This window comes from Rutidosis leptorrhynchoides, chromosome 1, assembly GCF_046630445.1.
Source record: "Rutidosis leptorrhynchoides isolate AG116_Rl617_1_P2 chromosome 1, CSIRO_AGI_Rlap_v1, whole genome shotgun sequence".
Lineage (NCBI taxonomy): Eukaryota > Viridiplantae > Streptophyta > Magnoliopsida > Asterales > Asteraceae > Rutidosis > Rutidosis leptorrhynchoides.
Window position 1 is genome coordinate 402,191,024 of NC_092333.1, and position 23,171 is coordinate 402,214,194.

A 23,171-nucleotide genomic window follows, 5' to 3' on the forward strand; every position below is an offset into this window, starting at 1 on the left:
CTTAAAAATAGTAAGGGTAAAAGAGTTAAAAGAATAATTTAGTGGTGTATGGTAAAGTACTCCGTAGGATATTTACGCCAATTTATACCCTCCTTAATATATACGTACCAAATATAAAATCCTTTTAAACAAGTTCGATCGATCCAGATATTTTTTTTTTAGTTTTTTAATAATAATCTATAATCTATGTTGCATCAAATAAAAGACAGACAACATTAACAGTAACAGGAACAGGAACATATATAGCTTATATAGGAAGAGATCTGAAAATAGCACAACACATTTTCATTAATAATTGAAGCTAATAACAGCAGAGACCAGCTGAGCTTCAGTCCAAAAGCTACTTGCTTGGTTCCACATCAAACCATAAATCTAATCCAAACTTTTAAAAAATAAAATAAATTATCTACCAACGACGAGAAGATTTCGGGGATTCAACAATCCCTCTGATAATCCCTCTCAATCTAAGTTTTTTTTAACTACCGTGAATTCGTACACATTTGTAAGTACACACTAATATAAGTGTATGTACACATGTGTCGATTTCTTTAACAACATTATAATCTGCTTATTGTGTTTTGATACAAACAGTTTCAAATAAACAATCTCAAATTGCTTATTTGAAACGGTATTATGTATCAAAATGCAATAAGTAGATAAACCGTTCTAACAACTTACTATTGCGCTTGATGTGCCAAATCTTTGGAACTTATGAAAGTTCCATGGAACCCGTATGGGACTCTAGATGGAAGCTTAACCGAAGCTTCCATCTTCATAGTCATGGCGTTTATGATCTGGAACTCTGATTTCCACGTCTTCTCGTCATGAACAAAAGCCAAAATATAACCATTGTCTTCCCTCTCCGAATTTGGACCACTCGGAAGAAAAAACGGCTCACCGCCATACTTGGTGTCACCGTAAAAAAACTTTTTAACTACTCCGGTGTCCAAGTCAACTTTAGCAAACCCCGAAACTTTTGGCCATGGTTCAGCAATGGCTAGGTATGCAAACCGGGTTTTTCGACCTAGTTTGTCACGGTTCACCATACCCGCCTCCAAGTTCACTTGATCCGCTTTTTTAAGGATCGCTCGTTTCGTTGACTTACGAGTCTTCAAGTTGACTCGAATCTCGGATAAAACACTCTCGAGATTCTCGTCACATTCGTTGAAAATCGAATCCGGTGGAGTCATGCATGATCCAATAACAACCACTTCATTCGTCTCCGGTTCTTCCCAAGCATTCCATAAATGGAAACAAAACGTCTCCCGTGAATCGACCCAAATCATATCGTCCGATGCCTCCGCGTTTTTCGCCAAAATCCCGAACCTCGACATTTTATTCGTATCGTAAATAACCGGAGATCCACCTTTCACCATTTCTTGTAGCTTAAACACAACTTGTTGATCCGGAATCACTACAAAATTCTCAGTGATCGCAAAATCATGCATCATTGTCGGGACGTCGAGCGGAATCTCGACGTCCTTCGACTTGTTTCCATATTTATCAAATTTAAAATACTTTAAATACGGCTTCTTTACAACATCGTAACTTAAAGCGAACATTTCCCCGGTAACCGGATCCAACTTCGGGTGGGCGATCATTGTGGAATCAAGTTGCTCCGAAAAATCATACCTCCCGACAGTCTCCAAATCGTTATTCGACGTAATCTTAATTTCGTACGGTAAATCATCTTCGGACATCGCTAACAAACGGTTGTTAAAATAAACTAAACCCGCATTAGCGACACCCATACCTTTACTATGATCAACTAATCCCATTAACGATCTAGCGTAAAATAAAGCAAGTCTAGCAACACCAGAATGGCCATGAAGTTCCCCGATTGCTTTGGGGAAAATCGGACGTCCTAACGCCCGTTCCTGAACGAGACGTTCAGTCTCCGTTAACTTACATGAGTAACTAACGGAGTTTCCGTTAATTGTAACGGCATGAACCATACCGTCACCATCAAACAGATGGTGTCCAGCTGTCGGTTCAAATAGCGGGTTCGCTCCATTTCGAACGTATACACCGTTAATACATTTAGGGATGGAACCCGTTACAGTTAAGTTGTGTTTAACTGATTGTTCGGGGACGGGTGCGAAGTTTCCGGAGATTTGGACACGTGGATCCGATGTTTTTGGGAGAGGAGATTTAGTTTCGTTTGAGAATAATACGTTTTCGAATACGTCTAATGCTGTGGATGCGAGTCGTTGGAATAAATTCCAGTGTGACTGTTGGTGTTCTTCGTTGGTTGGGAAATGAAGTAAGTGAGAAGATTGTAAAGCAGCACAAGTGATAATTGACTTGTTTTTTGAATAATATTTTGTTGTTTGTTTAAAGTTTGTGAAGAATTTTGTGGTTTGATTATGGCGTTTTGATGAGAATGAAGATGGAAGTAAGGTTGGTGTATATGGATTTGCAGCCATTATTTAAGTGTTTGTTTTTATTTTATTTTATGAAACTTGTGGAATGAAAATGTTTTTTTCGGAGGTTTAAATAGATGGGTGGAAAGTGGTGGGGTCAAGAATAGGAACATCTAAATAGAAAACCACGTGTAAATATTGTGAGATAGTAGTATGACATATGACATGACAAATATTTTTGTAGACCATGTAGTTGTCTTTGTGGGAATGTAGGGTCACCTTGTAAGTAAAGGAATTAGGAAGAGGAATCATGGTGATGCCTTATTTAATTTGATTGTTTTAGTAAGAGTCATCACGTTATTAGTGCAACGGTTGTTAAATGTCACTCCCTCAATTCTAAATCTAAATCTAGTGTGTTCAGACACAAAATATACTCCCTCCGTCCTAAATCTATTGTCTCCAGACAAAAAATACGCAGTTTTAGGAAATCCAACTAACTTCATTCTCTACCAATAATAGATCTTCTCTCTCCAGAATAACCTCTTTTGTTTGGTTGAAAAAGAATCTAGACAATTAATTTGGGAAATCCCAAAATAGAATAATGGACAATAGATTTTGGACGGAGGGAGTACATTTTTAAGAAAAAATACTGACAAATATATCTTTTTGTAAACTTTTCAGTCTTATCCCTTACTTTTATCACATTAACTTTTTAGTCTTATCCCTTACTTTCGTATTAACTGACACATGTATAAAGTAGGAGCATAAAAGAATTTTATCACATTATTCTTTTCCATTTATGGAAGTAGATAATTAATTTGAAACAACTCAAAAAAATACTGGAGTATAGAATTGTGACCGGAGGGAGTAGTAGTATTCTTCCATTTCATATTTATCATCCACTATTTAATTTTAAAATATCTTAAATTAATTTCTATTTTCAAAAATGAAAAAAAATAATATCATAAAAAAATTATTAGACCCCTATTTTATTCACAGAGAGAATATCATATTTTGAATATTTTCTAAACATAAAGATTCAAACTTTTTCGGCAAAATTATCGCTTTTTCGGTTGATTTTGTAGATTAAGTAATTACGAAGGCGATGCAAAAAGAATCAAGTAAAATGGAGCTAAAACGAAGATTCTAGAGCGAAAACGGTGAAAGACAAGAAATCAAGTTACGATCCAGTGAAAATCAGCTGACCAGGCAGACCAAACGGCTTGCCAAACGGCCTGCCAAACGGCCAGCCAAACGGCCTGTCTGGCTCACAAACGGCCAGGATAAACGGCTTGACTTGCCAAACGGCCTGCCAAACGGCCTGCCAAACGACCTGCCAGCCATTTGGAGGCAAAATCCAAGTCTATTTAAAGGGCTTTATCCATCCATTTCAACACACTCTCAATTTGTAATTCATTTTATATTTTTAAGCTTTTAGTGAGTTTTTAGTAGTAGTTAGCTTAGCTTTTTTTTCCGGAGGATATCCCGGCGAGTCCCTGCGATCTCGGGCAGATTTCTTCGGCCTTTTCAGGTTTTTATCCGAAACTCTCGTCTTTTGTATTAAACATATGTTCTTACTTTTTATGTTTAATAATGCGTTCTGATATTACCATGATAGCTTAATTAATCTGTATGTTGCCATGATAGAAGTTTGGGTTAGCGTAATTATGTTAATTTAGTACGATTACTATCGTAATACTGAACTAGGAAGTCTGATAGATTTGTATGCTAGCAGCTTAAGGATTGACCAACCTAGGTTGTGATCAGGACTTGTCCACCTATATGAAATTAGCTACCTCATAGGATTAAGACCCCTGGTTATACTGTACCTGAAGATTCTATGAACTCGGTATGGCCGGAGTTCCCGAGAGGCATTTAATGCGCTTTTAGAACACGGAACCTAGGAATTAAGACATGAATGACCTAGTACGCCTATTGACTGTTCCAAAGAGACTTCTTAGGAGCTGTTAAGATCTAGTTAGTGCCTTCACTGTGTGACCCAAGCCTATTGCATGTTCTTGTTTGATTGTTGCCTTAGGACTTAGTCATATCAACTGTTTAGGTATTTATTAGGTTTCTAACCGCTTTACTTTCAGTATATCAACTGTAATGCTGTATAATGCTTGAACTGATATGATCTCATTAGTATGATGGAATGGTTCTTAGTTTTCATTTAAGGTTTTGCCAACTTAAACCGACGGACTCCTTCCATTTGTGATCAGTGTTCAATCAACACGGCACATTGTTATTCAGTTAACTAAACTGATAATGAGGGTTAGGATTAGAGCTCAACTCACTAATAAACCTAGTACTTTACTGAGTATAACCTCCGAGGTATAGCTACCTTTCAATTATACAATCAAATGACATACTTCTCACTGCTCAAAGAGAACTCCGAGAGTTCAGAGACAAGTAGGTCTGTGTAATTGGCTCATCCAACCTGATCTACATCATTCCAAGCATAGTCTTAACATAAGCATAATTACCTTTTCCTAACCCAACACTGATATCTTGGTCAACATTTCCCTGATCTGCATACTCTGGATATCCTCCAACTTACTTACTTTTCAGCACTTAGGACTTTTAGCTTAAAACAACTACTATCCTTTATCTAGGTAATTTAAATAAAATACAATTATCCACTTGATCTTCAATTCGTTAATCCATTAAAAACACGACACTAGGTTAACTTACGTCTTCTACACCTTAGAAAGTAAAAGTAGATTTGGGCCCCCGCATAATATAAATAAACAAAACCTCTGTTTGCCACCTTGATTAACTGAATCGGGCATCCTGCGGCCTAACGATACTGCACGAATAAAACTGTCCGTTTTGGCCATATCAACCGGGTAGGATTGTAACCGGTTTCATAAATGATCTTGTAAAGATTGTCGGGTGTCCGAAGTACTTGGTTTAGTGGGCCTTTTATGTGATAACGTGGTTCATAAACTCTCCCTGCTTTGTACCCAGCTAACCGGTGCCGGTAGCCTGCACACTTTTCCGAGTAAGATGGGTAGCGTCATGGCCAGCCTTTATCCGAGACGCTTCTTCCCGGATGTGTACGTGAATAACCCTCTGGTCGCATTACTGAAGTGAGGCCGGGAAGAGGTTTTTTGCCCGTGAACGATCACGTCGGTTATGTTCCAGATGGATAGTTGTTGATAGTGTGTCGTTTCGACACAGATCATTATGTGTATCATCAAGTCCCCCTAGTTTGGTGAGGTCAGTTGGGACAGCTGCATTACCAAGCTTAAAGTAATATACCCCACATGACTGATTTGACATGCAATTAATGCGTGTTGGATTCTGTCTTAATCATAGTAAAGTCCTCCGCGTATTTAAATGCACTTTTTGAGTATTGTAGGGCCCATGTGACATATTTGCATTTATAAACAACCATTGATCTTCACTTAAATCTTTCGTGTTTCAATACTTCTTTCGTTTATAAAAGAGAATGAGTGTTTCCCTTATCTTGTTCAAGTGAATCTTCCTTCATCCTTTTCGCTATTTCTTTGCTCATACATCATGCCTCCCAGACCTGCTAATCCGCTTCATGATGTGTTACGCGCTTCTAATAATGTTGATGAGGCGTATCTTAACAGAATCTACTTCTTGTATCCACGCTTGTGAGATATGCAGCTGGTGGTACCTAGATCTTAGCAACGTGCTTGTGGTCCTCCTGCGAACATGTGTGCTATCTATTTTAGACCTTTCGAGGTTTCAAATCTTAGGTATCCTTTCACCACGTTTTTAAGAGGTGCTTAACTTTTACGGTCTTAGCATTGGACGTTTGCATCCAAATGCCGTTCGTTCCGTCGTGTTATTCGAGATGTATTTTAATAGTCTGAGGATGGCATTAGATTTGAAAATTTTTAGGAGTATTTTTTGCTTGACTTTGTATCGCAATGGGTGGTACACTTTCACAGATGAGGTCGAGTTTCTTGTTGAACCATTGGTGATTCCAGATGACTGGGTGCGAACATTTGTTTTTGCGAAGCGTTTTGATTTTCCAATGAGGGATGCTCAATCCTATGTTTTTAGGACTGTAGCTGTGCAACGTCCTCAACAGCTACCGGAGCTGGCCAGTGAGATCGTCGACCAACTGAGGGGGTTGAAGATTCCGCATAGGACATATAATGAGCATATGTTGGTGATGGCCAACGTGAGCAATAACTGGAGTCGGTTTGATAGGATACATGTCGCCTGCTGGGGCGGAAGAGGTACTTGTCTATACAGTTCTTCCAAAATCTTTTTCATTTTTGTTGGGTTTGAAATGATCATTTGAATTTACGCAGAGTTGACAGTGTCGGATGTCCTTCGGTGAGCTAGTCTCTATGGAATAGTGTTTACAGATAAGGTTATAGAGGGAGTAGCTCCGGCATCCACCAGCCGATGTCGGGTACCGTCTCCCAATGATTCGGAGTCTTCGAATGGTGGGTTGATTCATCGTAAGAGGCATCGGATTGAGCCTGCTACTGCAAATGAAGGTATGCTTTTGACACATTTTTACCAGCTTGTGATTGTTCAGGTATTGTATACTGATTATGCTTGTCGTATAGGTCGTTCCGGTGTGACTCCCGAGGTGACACGTGTGTCCGTACCCGTGACACAGTTGCTAGAGGGAGCTGTTACTCGGGAGGAGCCAATTGTCAATGAGGAGCCGGTGGTTGAGGAAGAGCCAGCGGTAGAAAGAGAGACGGTGCAGGGACATCGTCTCGACAAAGAGCCTGTAGTTGAGTCTTCGGACCCTCGTCCCCAGCTAACAACATCGACCGGGGAGAATGTGTATGTCTTGCCTCATTGTGATGTTGAGCCATTTCATGATTTCCTTTATTGTGCTGCCTCAGACTATCCGGTTTTCAAGGAATACTTGGAGGTCATGGAATTTCCCGCTCTAAAAATGGCGTTAGCTTCTCTCTCTCCGGCATAGGCGCGTCATGTACGCTCCCAATTTGCCGTGTTCGCCCAACATCTTGCGGCGGACGAGTTAGAACGGAGTGAGGCAGACACACGACGCATCTATGAACACTGTGTATTGTTTGAGAATGACAACCGGCGTATGGCGGAGTTGTCAGGTGAAAATACCTGGCTGGAAAGGGAGCTTGCGTCGGCAAAAGCGGCCTTGACGGTTTCTCAGGCAGAGGTGGAGACTTCTCGGGCATCATTGGAAGCTTCTAAGACGACATTAGACCGGGAAATCGAGGTCGTCGCCTACCTCTCGGATGACAATAAAAAGCTGTCAGAGAAATTGTCAGTGACTTTGGGAGACCTTACCCGCCTGCAATTTGGTATACCCGTGCTCTTTGCCCGTTTAGTGAAGTCTTCTCTTGTTCATCAGCCGTTTGAGGCATTTATTGAAGATATTAAAAAGTTAACCACCTTTGAGGTGTTGAAATGGGTGCACCGTCTCCTGTCGGCTGGTAGTGCTGCCGAGAGAATGATGAACATGATAGACCTTCTTGTGTTGATGACTGCCAGCGGGCACATGAAGCGTTTGGTCAGATTAGTTTTGATGATTTAGATAGGGTTTGTAGGGATGATAACTCATCTGTGGAAGACATTGTAAACTATCAACCGTAGAGTTATGCACTTTTTTTTTGTAATAATGTAATGTTTTTACATTTGTAGGATCTCGTATGTAAACTAGTTTTTTTTTTTTGCTTTTGTGGATTGTGTCATGACAGTAATGTAGATATCTAGACTACGCGTGAGCATGGTCGAGATGTTTATACGGTAAATTCGGACCATCAATGATTTGGCCGGATGCTCTCATTATCCGAAATGGTTCTTCGAGAGAAATCCTCCGACCAACGAAAGCTAGAAGGCATTTCTTCTGGCGGTAGGTCTGAAATATGCCAAAAGACTTATGATTGTATTCGTGTCATATTCAGAGTCATTACGTAGTACAAGAATATAAATTGCAATTATATTGAGAACTCATACTTAGAAACAATTTTGGTACATAATTGTGTGGTATTTCTGTTATAGGGGTGGGTGATCAGTCCTCCCGGCTACAGGTAAATTACACATGGTATTTATTTAAATGGAAGGCATGCCAAGGGCACCGTAATGGGATTCCGTCTGGTGTTTCTAGGTGGTATGCGCCGTAGTCGGTTATGCCGACAACACTGTAAGGTCCCTCCCAGTGTGGACCCAGTTTTTCGACATCTTGTTGCTAGCTAGCTTCGTTGCTTCGTAATACTAGGTCGTGTAGCTGAAAGTCCAGTGGTTTGACTTTCTTATTATAGTGATTCGCAATTTTTTCCTTCTTCTCGTCTTGCTGGATATGTGCTATTGTTCGTCATTCTTCGAGGGCGTCTAGGTTTTCTTGTAATGCTTCATCGTTTTGTTGTTCATCGAACGCCGTTATATGTGTGGTCGGGACAAGTAGTTCGTTTGTACTTTCTTTTGGTGTTGTCCGGTGTGCCCATAGTACGTGTTGGAGTTCGTCTACCCATCCTTGCCGGTGTTTACCTAGTCTGGATTTTATACCTGCAACAATGTCTCTGTTGGTAACCTCAACCTGTCTGTTGGCCTGTGGGTATGCCACGGAGGTGAATTACTATTGAATATCCATGTCTATGCACCAATCTTTAAATGGATTTTGTGAAAATTGTGTTCCATTATCACTGACTATTTCGCGTGGTAACCCAAACGGCAAACGATGTCCTCCCATATGAAAGTTAGGATCTTCCTTCTGGTGATCTTGCTTAATGGTTTTGCCTCGATCCACTTCGTGAAGTAGTCGATTGCAACGAATAAAAATTTAACATTTCCGACACCACTTGGGAATAGACCGAAGATGTCGATTCCACATTTACAGAATGGCCAAGCTGCGTGTATCAGTATCATGTTATGCCGAGGAGATCTATTGACGGGAGCGTGTATTTGTCATGCTTCGTAGTTCACGATTAGATTATATGTATCCCGGTACATGCGTGGCCAGAAATAACCCATCCTTTTGATTCCGCTAACTATCGTTCAGTAGCCGGAGTGTGTTGAACAGGCTCCTTCGTGCATTTGTTGTATGATTTCTTTAGCCTGCGTTTGTCCGATGCACCTCAAATATGGTTCTATGAACGATTTTCTGTATAGGATGCCGTCTTGGAAATAGTACATCGGTGCTCGCATCCGGATCTTTCGAGCTTTTAGCTTGTCTTCCGGGAGGATACCCTCGGTAAGATATTGTATAAAGGGTGTCATCCAGCAATCTTCTTCTTCTGTTATTGTTGCCATTAGAGTGTCCTCGTCATGACTTTGTTTCAAATACCTCAACCATGACCTTTGTGGTGAAGTGGTTATATAGCAGGGATGCGAGTTTGCTTAAGGCGTCTACTTTTTTGTTACGGTTGCGAGGTATTTGTTTGATTTCGAATGTTGCAAAGTTTATGACTAGCGCTTTTGCAAGCTCTATGTATTTTTGCATTTACACGTCTCGTGCTTCGAAACTACCGTCTAGCTCACTTGCCACCAGTTGTGAGTCGACGTAGGCCGTGAGACGCTGTACATCGATTCTTTTTTGCTAGATGTAATCCAGTAAACAAGGTTTCATACTCAGCCTCATTGTTTGAGGAGGTGAATTTTAGTCGGATGGCATAGGTTATTTCTTCACCATTCGGGGATGCTAGAAGCAATACTATGCCGACTTCTTCTTCATTGGATGCCCCATCGTTATATAAATCCCATAATTCATCTTTGTCCCTTCTTGTGACGGGAGTTTCACCGTGGTTGATGATGTCGGAAGGGAGCTCCGCCAGGAAGTCAGCTATCACCTAGCCCTTGATGGAATTTCTCGGAAGGAAACTGATTTCATGCTCGTCGAGCTCAATTACCCATTTGGCCATCGTCCCAGAATTTTCGGCCTCGTCAGGACATGTTTGATTGTTTGGTCCGTTAGGACCTGTATCGAATGTGCTTGAAAATATCGACGTAACCGCCTTGCCGTGTGAACCAGGGCATAAACTAGCTTTTCCATTGTCGGGTAGTGCACTTCACCGTTTTGGAGTACCTTACTTACGAAGTATACCGGCATTTGGGTTTTACCCCTGTTGGCAATTAAGACCGAGCTGATTGCCTCGGAGGAAGCGGCAAGGTATACCGTAAGAGTTTCTTCTTGAATTGGTGTCGTGAGTGTCGGTAGTTCCTTTAGGAATGCCTTAATATCCTGGAAGGCCTTCTCGGCATCCTTCGTCCAAACAAAGTCTTTTTTTGTTTAAACATCCCTTTAATGTTTGGGAAAAAGGTAAAGACATGTTGACAGCACGTGACAGGAATCTTGTTAATGCCGCTAGCCTTCCGTTTAGACTCTGCATGTCTTTTTTACTCCTAGGCAATTGCATGTTTTCAATTTCCCGAATTTTCTTCGAATTTTCCTTGATTTCTCTCGGGCTAACCGTGAACCCTAAGAATCGGCCTTCTTCAACCCCAAAGGAACATATTAACGGATTTAGTTTCATTTTGATTTTACGTAGCGACTCGAATGTTTCGATGATGTCTAAAATCATCTGCTCTTCCGAGTCACTTTTGATGACTATATTGTCTATGTACACCTCGATGTTGCGTCCAATCTGATCCTGGAATGCCTTGTCGATTAATTTTTCGTATGTTGCTCCTGCGTTCTTTAAACCGAATGGCATTTTGGTATAATCAAAAATTCTTTTATTCGTGAAGAACGTGGTTTTTTTCGTCAACTTTTGCCATTGGTATTTGCTGATAACCTCTATATGTGTCCGGGAAGCTTTTTAACTTGAAACCCGCGAGGGATTCGACTTTCCAGTCAATCTCTGGCAAGGGGAAGTTCTCTTTTAGGCAAGCTTTATTGTTGTCTTTGTAGTCGACGCACATGTGCCGTGAGCCGTCTGCCTTTTTTACCATTATTGGGTTGGCTACCCATGTTTGATATTTCACCTCCTTCATTATCCCTGCACCGACTAGCCTTTGTACTTCGTCGTCCAGAAATTTGCTTCGCTCGAAAGCCATTGCTCATTTCTTCTAAACGACGGGTGTAACATTCGGGTTAACATTTAGCAGGAGTTGTGCTATCTTTCGTGGGACACCGGTCATGTCAAATGGCTCTTAAGTAAAGACAATCCGTCGACACTTGCCGCTAGAGTTTGTAGAGCGTGTCGTTGGCATTAGTGCTAAGAGTGGTACCTATCTGGATCCATTGCTCCTGATATATAGGATTTGGTGACACGTAGGCGTCATCGTGCACTATGATGTTATCGGTGTCTTTGAATATTTATAATGTGACGACCCGGAAATTTTCGACCAAATTTAAACTTAAATCTTTATATGACTTCGACAAGATAAGCAAAGTCTGCAATGTTGAGTCGCAAAATTTTTGAACTGTTTCATACATTCGTATAACTTTGACTAGTCCCGACGATTCACGAACCTTTAATTGTAAATAGAAATGTATATATAAATAACTATACATGTAAATAATTATATATTAAAAATAATAATGAAGTATTATGTGATTGTGAAATAAAACGTAAACTTGTTATTTAAAAATGTTTATGTAAATATAGATAGTAGATTGAATATACATAATTTGTCAATGCTAACAAAGTATTAAACGTTATACTCTGAGATTACTTGTTTCAATATATATAATATATAATATAATTATCTACTTGATAATGAAACCATAATTATATATAGTAGTTGAAATATTTAGGTGATATCTATACATAATTAGTACTCTATGCATATTGTTAAAATGAATAAAATATATAATATATTATATAAATAATTAATAAAAATAAATGTAACTACAAGATAAAATATAGATATTATATTAATGTTGTTATATTACTTTCATTATTATTAAAATAAATATTAATATTAATATTAGTGTTATTAATACTATTTAAATTATAATATATAGATATAAAATTTGATACATATAGATTATTACATTATTATTATTATTATTATTATTATTATTATTATTATTATTATTATTATTATTATTATTATTATTATTATTATTATTTTTAGTATCACTATTATCATTAAAAATCATTACTTTTATTATAATTATCATTAGTATTAATTACTATTAAACTTATTATTTTTAGATATCATTATTACTAATATCAATATTATATTATTACCATTTAGTATCTTTACCATTAATGTTATTATTATTATTAATATCATTATTATTAATAATTATATTTACCAATGTTATTAATATTATTATTATTAGTAATTATTTTTTTACAGTATACTAAATATATGTAATATCATTAATCAGTAAAAATTATAAATCAAAAACTTCAAATGCAACGAAATCTGTTTCCTGTCACTATTCTTATTTCCAAATTTTTAGATTCTTCTTCTGCTCCTGGATTGGGTTATGTCAACTCAATTGGCACTAAAATACAATTTCAATTGAATTCGTTACACATCATAATCAGCTTTTTATTTTTTTTATTTTACTTTCTAGTACTGATTGATTCCTCCTGTCGATCATTCTTGTTTGTTACTCCTGGCTCGAATCTTTCTGTCTTCAGTTTGTTACCAATCTCAATCTGTTCTTTTGTTTGTATTTCTTACAATTGATTCCTCGTGTTGAAAATCACTCAATTAAATATCAATCAATCATTCTGCAACCACATAAAAACACTACCATGAGAAACCTCATTGTGTTACTATCTGTTTTTACTTCTGATTGAAAACAGTCTGCAACCCTCACCACCATTTCACTCTCACTCTCTATCTATTCCTTTATAAAGATATATACATACACATACATGCTAGATATATACATACCTTCTTGTTTTCTTCTTGATGAACCAACACCACCACCTATCACAACGAAATCCAAACCACCGATTGATTGCTTACATTGAACACCCTGAATATCATTGCCACTCCTCTGATTAATCATAAACCACCACCTCTTTATTTGATCTCCCATCGTAGTTGCTACTACTGCTAATAGGTTTGTTATGTGTCGAGAACCAACCGAAACAATACCACCCTTCTTGTTGACAAGATCAACACTAAACCGCCACACACTCTTTCATCTCTCTTATATTTTTTTCGGTTACCACTAATTACCACCACAAACCACCACCAAGAGTCATCATCTTTGCTCTATAAATATACATACATAAGTTCATAATTAAACAACACCATCAACCTCTATTTCACCAACACCACCTGCGTTTTTTTTTCTTTTCTTTTTCTTTGTTTCTTCTTCTTGTCGAATTCAACCACCAAACACCATCACTGAAATCACTATACCACCACCACCAACATGGCCTACTCATCGATTTACAGCTGCAATTGTCTTCTATTTGCAACCATAATACCACCAACCATCTCCGCCACTTTAACTCTCTTTTTCTTCAGTTTTCCAGCCTTCTGCTTCCTTCTGTATTCCTGTTTCTGTTATCATACATAAATAACGATAATGATATGTATATAAATAATGATAAAGGAATACATGATAAGGTGATGGTGGGACAAGGATGATGATTATGTTGAGAAGATAATGGCACGTTCCTTTTACATCCTATTGGCTGACAAATGCAAGTCAAATAAAACCCCATGATTCAATTAAATATAGGCGTAATTTGTCTGTGTCGGTTGGTTAATAGGAAGAAGGAAAAGAGAATCCAAAAACGCTCAATCCAATATTAACGGTACGAAGTGGCAGGCCTTTATATTATCTATGTTGGGCTTCAATGTCTTTAAATAGTTGGGCCGAGAATTTCCTTTTTCCTTTGGACCGAGGTATCATTGAGCCCGATTATGTTTGATGTTGGGAATTATAAGATAATGATAATGAAAATATTATGTGAGGTTGAACGAAATATTTATGACGATAAATTGATGCGATTATGATTTTATGATGGGATAATTGTGATGATACATGAAGTTATGATGAAGATGATAGATGAGAATGATGGTGAAGTTATAAAGAAGATGATACCAATTTCGAATATATTAAATATTTTGGCGTATGTTTGGGAGTGTTTCGGGTTAGCGGGAGGTCGCGGGTTCAAACCCGGACTTGGGTAATTTTTTTAAGAGCTACTCCTTTGAGGTAGTATTACTATTACCATTATTATTATTATTATTATTATTATTATTATTATTATTATTATTATTATTATTATTATTATTATTATTATTATTATTATTATTATTATTATTATTATTATTATTATTATTATATCATTTTTAAGAATATAAGTATTATTATCAATATTAATGTTTTCATTATAAAAATGAAATAACTTATTATTATTATTATTATTATTATTATTATTATTATTATTATTATTATTATTATTATTATTATTATTATTATTATTATTATTATTATTATTATTATTATTATTAAAGATAATCATTATCATTTTTATTATTAGTATTATCATTATTAATAAAGTTATTATTATTATTATTATCATTATCATTATTATTATTATTATTATTATTATTATTATTATTATTATTATTATTATTATTATTATTATTATTATTATTATTATTATTATTATTATTATTATTATTATTATTGTTATTATTATTATTATTATTATTATTATTAGTAAATCATTATTAACAAAATTATCATTTTAACGAATAACTATATATAACATGCAATTTAAGATATAATATAAATATACGTTTTTAAAGGAATTTATTATAAATTCCATATAACCACAAATATATAAATAATATATATTAATAGATGAAATTATGTGATCTCCATTATATGTTTTAATAGATATACAATTGATATATGTTCGTGAATCCGAGGCCAACCTTGCATTGTTCAGTTCCGTCGCATGCATATTTTACTACAAAATATCGTATAGTGAGTTTCATTTGCTCCATTTTACTCTTTATATTTTTGGGACTGAGAATACATGCGCTGTTTTTATAACTACTTTATTAAATGCTTTTGAAATATATTTTGAACTGAGAATGCATGAAATGCTTTTATAAATGTTTGACGAGATAGACACAAGCAAAACATTCCTCGAATGAATTATTATGCAGACAGAAGTTCTGTGGATTATTATTGAATTAGTTGAACGTTATAATGTAAGACCCTAATATTTATTAAATAGAGATGTATATAGAGTACATGAAGTGTGGGTGACCTTGTGTATTTAAACAGAGGTCAGAGAATGATATGAGCTTGGTGCGCTCAGCGCACACATAGGGGTGCGCATGGCGCACTCTTCACTGTAGCCGGATTCTGTTCCTTTTTAATCAGATATTTTAAAGGGCTTTTTAGTAATTTCACTTGTGGACGAGTTAAGGCCAGTAGATCAGATCTTGGGGTGTCATTCACTCCAATTCCAACAACCTTATCCTATCCACTTCAATTTTAGAGAGAGAGTGAGATTCTTGTGTAAGAAAGCTCAAGCAAAGGAAGAAAGAGCTAGTTTTGAGTCTTAGCTCGAGTTATAAAGTTGTTTATGTCCTCTCTAGCTACATTTTGGTTGTAGTGGTATGTTCTAACTTTGATTTCCTTACTTTGATTTATGTATGGGTTAGGGTTTGGGTAAATGAAGAACATAAAACCCATATTTGGTGATTTTGGGTGTTCTTGGGTAAGATTGAGCCATGAAGACTCAAGAATGACTAACCTAGGGTTTCATAGTGTTAATTGGGGTTTATGAGCCTAAATTGGTTAGTTAATTACTAGCACACCTAGATGTTTAGTAAATGGGTGTGTAGACCTTAAAGTGGTCAAATGGGTAATAATTGACCTAATTGAGAAAGATGGGTATGAAATACCCTAATTATGTATTAGTTAGTGTTGTTGGACCTTATTCACTAGCTTTTAGTGATATGTGGTGGTCTTGACATTTAGTGTACGGTTTTGGTGAAAATGGGGCATTTAATGCATTAAGTCATTAAATGCACGTGTGTAAGTTGTTGGTATTTAGTCCAACTAGTTTGTGTGTTGATTGAGTACTTATTGTATTAGGTACTTTGCTTTGAAGCTCACGGAAGTATAAAACCATCATTGAATCGTTAAGGTGAGTGGAATAATTATATGTGTGCATAAATAATGTATTTATTTGTGTAGTATGAATGTGGAATTGTCGGGGGGTTCAAGACACCACATTCTAAGTAACGAGTGGTATTGTCGCGGTGTTTAAGACACCACTCATTGGTTTGATTGACATGTGGTATTGTCGTGGTGTTTAAGACACCACATTGTCATGGGAGTGGAATTGTCGCGGTGTTTAAGACACCACTCATTGTTTTGATTGACATGTGGAATCGAAGCGGTGTTCAAGGCACCACATTGTAATGGGGGTGAGTTAGTCAAGGTGTTCAAGACATCACCCGGGGGATTAGTGATTACGCGGTGTTTAAGTAACACTAATGGATGTTATGAACTCCGACGGTCTTTTCTGAGTACCATTCCCTAGTATGATTGGTTAACCATGGTTGTGTGAATTTTTGTACTAGCATATTTAATTATGAACTATATGCTTTTGGAATCGCTAGCTTATTATAATTGCGGATATTGGTATATGCATAATGTTTGCATAGTTGTCGAATTGCTAGCTTGTATGCGGTATTGTGTAAGTGTTTGCAAGTAAGTAGGTTATATATGTGTATGTATAATTATTGCATTCACTAAGCTTTGCTTACCCTCTCGTTGTTTACCTTTTTATAGGCTTGGGCGTTGACAAGGGTAAGGGAGTTCGATTGGATTAGAGATCCCTCTTTGTTTGATAGGGGACGCTTTTGGATGTGTTAGCTTTTGAAGTTTGACCGAGAGTTGGGTAGTTTAACCCCCAAACATCATGCTCTAGTGTCGTTTGGAATTTAAACTAATTCGGTTGAAACTTATACTTTTGTACGAAACTCGTATTACGGCATATGTGGGCCCGGTTTCGTAAAACTTATTTTATTATTGAATCGTGTGAGTTTTAACTATTATATCATGTTGTGAAAAAGCGTTTTGTCTAAATATGTCTGGAAATGGGAGATCTTTATTTGAAAAATGACAATTTTGGACAGAAGCTGATTTGGTCTGTGCGCGCCGCGCACCCTATGGTGGTGCGCGTGGCGCACCCTTCTGACATAAAAAAAAGTTATTTCGCGTATTCGGTTGGTTATTGGTTTGGGTCGTTACAAGTGGTATCAGAGCATGGTCTAAGGGATTTAGGCGACTTGAGATAGGTGCCTAGACTTAGACTTGTATTGTGTATGCGCTTTATGCGGGACTTGTAAGAGATAGGTCAGACCGGAGAATGGTTAGTGCCTAGGTTTAGGCGAGCTAACTATGCGCCAATTGTTTTGTGTTGTGTTTTTGCAATCATCGAGCGGGATAGACGTTGTACTAGCGAGTTAATGCGACGTGCTCGCGTAACAATGATTAGCTACCATTGTTACGGGTTCAAATCGTGTCAAATAAGCAATGTACGACGATTGTTCAGCAAGATGGGGTAGTGTGGTATATATATATATATATATATATATATATATATACACACACATACGTGTTAAGTCCTTTCGTTTCATCGTTTAACCTATTTCATTTTATAGAATGAAGATGAGAAATGGACCCGAAAATGATAATGGAGGTACGAGTGAGGACGCCGAGTTTACGGCTAAGGTTGAGGCCATCTTTAAATGTCAAAAGGAGGAGTTCCTCGAGGATGTTAAGAAGATGTTTCTAGATACGATTGACGAGCAACTAGTCAATGTAGTAAAGGAGCAAGTTAAGGCCGTTCTTCACGAAGATAATGTGGGAAGACGGGACTTTTTCTATAAGAACTTCAAGGATTCTCAACCTCCCACCTTTTAAGGTGAACGAGACTCTCTTAAGAGTGCCTGTTGGATCTCCGATATGGAGGGGGCCTTCCGTACTTGTGAATGTCCTCTCAATAAGAAGACAAGGTACGAATGTAGTATGTTGAGGGGCGATGCAAAGTTGTGGTGGGACGCAAATATCCAAGTTTATGGTGAAGAACAATGCATGAAATTCACTTGGGATGAATTCAAGGCAAAAATTTTCGACAAATACCGATCTTCGGCCGATCTTACAAGGCTTAAGGACGAGTTACATTCCTTGAGGCAAGGGTCGATGGATTTGAACACTCTTAAATCCGTTTTCTTGTCCAAAACCCAATTTTGCACGGAGTATGTCGGGAATGATAAAAAGTTGTAGGAAGATTTCTATCGAATCTTGAATGATAGTTATCAAGAGAAGATTAGTGTGAACGTGGTGAAAAGTTTCGATGAGATGTTCAATATGGCCAAAGGTTTTGAGGCGCTCGTGTTGAGAAAGAGTGGCTTTACTTTTGGTAAGAGGAAGTTTGAAGCTACTAGTCATTCGAACAAGAGGGGTAAGGGTGCAACCGAGAGTGTCGGTAGTGTAAAGAAGAGTGTTCCCGGAGAATTCCGTTATTCTTGTCACAATTGTGGACGAAAGGGGCATATGGCCCGTGATTGCACCAACCCACCTTCTACAACCAAACTCACTTGTTATAATTGTGGTAAAGAAGGGCACAAGAGGCCGGAATGTCCCGATTTGAATAATGACCATGTTAAGAAGTTAGAGAAGGCGGCGGGTACGGATAGGGGTTGCAATTACTTAATGACCTATGATGAGGCCAAGCAATCTAATGAAGTCGTCTCAGGTACTTTCATGGTTAACTCTAATCCGGCACGGGTACTTTTTGATAGTGGTGCTAATTTGTCCTTTGTGTCGCCTTGATTTGTGCCTAAGTTAAATAAACTAAGTTTAGTCATCCGGTAGAAGTCAAAATAGCGGATGGTAAAACGATGCTAGGGATTGATGTTTGTAAAAATTGTAATGTTGTGTTTGGTACCGAAACTTTTGAAATCGATCTCATTCCGATGACTTTGGGTGACTTTGATATTGTCGTTGGTATGGATTGGCTCGATCGTTATAGAGCTGATATTGCATGCCATGAAAAATCTATTCGTGTGAAGACCCCAAGTGGGGGAGAGTTAATTATTCATGGCGATAAGCGAATAAGACTTGTGCAGATAAGCACTTTTGCACGGGCACGTCGTTTCCTTGTTAGTGGTGACATGGCTTTTCTTGCCCATGTCATTGATACTCGTGATGAGCCACCACCCATTCGTGAAATTCCGGTGGTAAATGAATTTGAAGACATTTTTCCGGATGAGTTACCGGGTGTTCCGGCGGAAAGACAAGTTGAATTTCACATTGAGTTGGTTCCGGGGGCTACCCCCATTGCTAAAACTCCTTATCATTTAGCACCAACGGAGATGCAAGAGTTGTTAAATCAAACCCAAGAGTTGCTCGAAACAGGTTTTATTCGACCGAGTGCTTCACCATGGGGCGCCCCGATTTTATTCGTGAAGAAGAAGGATGGTAGTATGCGGATGTGCATCAATTATCGGGAGTTGAACAAAGTGACGATAAAGAATTGTTATCCATTGCCTCGGATTGACGATTTGTTTGACCAACTCCAAGGTGCAACGTATTTCTCTAAGATCGACCTACGGTCCGGCTATCACCAAATGCGGGTCCGTGAGGAAGATATTGAGAAAACGGCTTTTTGAACGCGTTACGGGCATTATGAGTTTATAGTTATGCCTTTCGGTCTTACGAATGCACCGGAGGCATTCATGGACCTTATGAACCGAGTGTGCCAACCTATGTTGGACAAGTCGGTGCATGTGTTCATTGACGACATACTTGTCTATTCGAAGAGTATGAAGGAACATGAACATCATTTGTGTGGCGTGTTGAAGACGTTGCAGAAGGAGAAGTTGTATGTAAAATTCTCTAAATGTGAATTTTGGCTAAGGGAAGTTCAATTCCTTGGTCATATTGTGAACAAAGACGGTATTCAAGTAGATTCGGGGAAGATAGAGACGGTGAAGAGTTGGGGACGACCGACTACGCCTACGGAAATCCAAAGTTTTCTCGAATTGGCCGGTTATTATCGTCGGTTTATCCAAGACTTTTCTAAGATTGCTTCCCCATTAACGAAGTTGACGAGAAAGAAAACGAGATTTAATTGGGAGAACGAACAAGAAATTGCTTTTCAATTGTTAAAAGAAAAGTTGTGTCAAGCTCCGGTGTTAGTATTGCCGGAAGGGGTGGAAGACATGACGGTTTATTGTGATTCTTCTTTAAATGGGCTCGGGTGTGTTCTAATGCAAAGGGGTAAAGTCATCGCTTATGCCTCTCGACAATTAAAGGAACACGAAACGAGATATCTGACTCATGATCTTGAGTTGGTGGCGGTTGTGCATGCATTTAAAAATTTTGCGCCATTACTTGTATGGTGTCAAGTGTACGATTTATTCGGATCACAAGAGTTTGAAACACCTTTTCGATCAACGAGATTTGAATTATCGTCAACGTAGATGGATGGATGTGGTGAAAGACTATGATTGTGAAATACTTTATCATCTGGGTAAGGCGAATGTGGTCGCGGATGCGTTAAGTCGAAAGAGTCAACATCCGGCGATACGAGTAGGATCGTTACGCATGATTATTACTAATGATTTTCTTATAAAGCTTGGCGAGACTCAAATCGAAGCTTTTGTTAACAATAAGCATGAGGAACGAATAGTGGGACAAACGGAGTTTATTACCTTAGGTCTGCATGGTTTGTTATCTTTTCAAGGAAGGGTGTGGGTGCCTAAAATGGCTGATCATCGACGAGTGCTACTTGATGAAGTACATAAGTCAAGGTATTCCATTCTCCCGGGCACGACAAAAATGTATCTTGATTTGAAGAGAGAGTATTGGTGGCCGGGTATGAAACGTAATGTTGTTAAGTATGTTGAACAATGCGTCACGTGTTTGTAAGTGAAAGCCGAACACCAAAAGCCGTATGGTAAGTTACAACCGTTAGAAATTCCGAAATGGAAATGGGAGCACATTACCATGGATTTCATCACAAAGTTACCAAAAATGGCGAGAACCCAATTTGACTCGATTTGGGTAATAGTTGATCGATTGACGAAAAGTGCCTTGTTTCTTCCCATTCGGGAAGCTATATCGTCGGAGTCTTTGGCTAAGTTGTTTATCAAGGAAGTGATATCAAGGCATGGGGTTCCTATATCTATTATTTCGGACCGAGATACCCATTTCACATCTCGGTTTTGGGAGAAGTTTCATGAAGATATGGGTACACAATTGAAATTGAGCACGGCGTATCATCCTCAAACGGACGGTCAAACCAAACGTACGAATCAAACTTTGGAGGATATGTTACGGGCGTGTATTATTGATTTCGGTGGTAGTTGGGATGAGCACTTACCTTTGGTGGAATTCTCGTACAATAATAGTTATCATACTAGTATCGGGATGCCACCTTACGAGATGCTTTATGGGCAGAGGTGCCGAACTCCGATTTGTTGGGGCGAAGTGGGTCAAAGAGAAATTAGGAGTACTGATTTGGTTTTAGAGACGAATAGTAAGATTGATATGATTCAGACTCATTTGAAAAAGGCCCAAGATAGACAAAAATCTTACGCCGATAAGCGTAGATGACAAATTGAGTTCCAAGAAGGCGACATGGTGATGCTTAAAGTTTCGCCATGGAAAGGTGTTATTGTAGTGACCTGAACTTTTCCATGTTTATATATATTAATTGAAATTGATATTTACATGATTAAATGTTTCCAACATGTTAAGCAATCAAACTTGTTAAGACTTGATTAATTGAAATATGTTTCATATAGACAATTGACCACCCAAGTTGACCGGCGATTCACGAACGTTAAAACTTGTAAAAACGACATGACGATATATATATGGATATACATATGGTTAACATGAGATTATGATAAGTAAGTATCTCCATAAGTATATTAACAATGAGTTATATACATATAAACAAGACTACTAACTTGAGGATTTCGAAACGAGACATATATGTAACGATTATCGTTGTAACGACATTTAAATGTATATATATCATATTAAGATATATTAATATATCATAATATCATGATAATATAATAATTTAACATCTCATTAGATATAATAAACAATGGATTAACAACATTAATTGAGATCGTTAACTTAAAGGTTTCAAAACAACACTTACATGTAACGACTAACGATGACTTAACGACTCAGTTAAAATGTATATACATGTAGTGTATTTCGATGTATTAAAATACTTTTGGAAGACTTCAAGACATATATCAAAACACTCATACTTAACGAAAATGGTTACAGTTACTTTTCCATTCTTTTCTTTCATCAAGAATTCTAGTCGTATTCTTACCCGTATTATACACAGCTTCAAAACGTACTTACTATGAGTATATACCAATAGGAACTAGCATGGGATTACACTCTTGATTATGTCATGTATGACTAATCAATTTTAACTTCTACCATGAGCTAGTCAACTAACTAGAACTCCTTTTAACCCCACTCACCACTCACCAATTACCACTCATCATTCACTCCATTTCACTTCCAATTCTCTTTCTAATTCTCTCTCAACACACACACACACTATTATGAATGTATTTTTCCAGTAGTTAATCATCATCTTCATCAAAAATCACTTCAAGAATCAAGCTATAATCATCATAGGAAGAACACTTCAAGAACACTTCAAAAATCCCTTCAAGTTTACTAATTTACTTCCAAGCTTTCTAATCCATTCCAAGTAATCATCTAAGATCAAGAAACCTTTGTTATATACAGTAGGTTATCTTTCTTATTCAAGGTAATATTCATATTCAAACTTTGATTCAATTTCTATAACTATAAACTATCTTAATTCGAGTAAAAATCTTACTTGAACTTGTTTTTGTGTCATGATCCTACTTCAA

At 37.5% G+C, this 23,171-nt stretch overlaps 1 protein-coding gene across 1 annotated transcript; it reads right to left on the bottom strand.

Annotated features, from left to right (window-relative positions):
- Positions 1 to 268: 268 nt before the first annotated feature.
- On the bottom strand, positions 269 to 2,446 carry LOC139871577 (9-cis-epoxycarotenoid dioxygenase NCED2, chloroplastic-like). The gene has a single exon (XM_071859281.1). The coding sequence runs from the start codon at positions 2,424 to 2,426 to the stop codon at positions 678 to 680; it is 1,749 nt and encodes a 582-aa protein (XP_071715382.1). The 5' UTR covers positions 2,427 to 2,446; the 3' UTR covers positions 269 to 677.
- Positions 2,447 to 23,171: the final 20,725 nt, after the last annotated feature.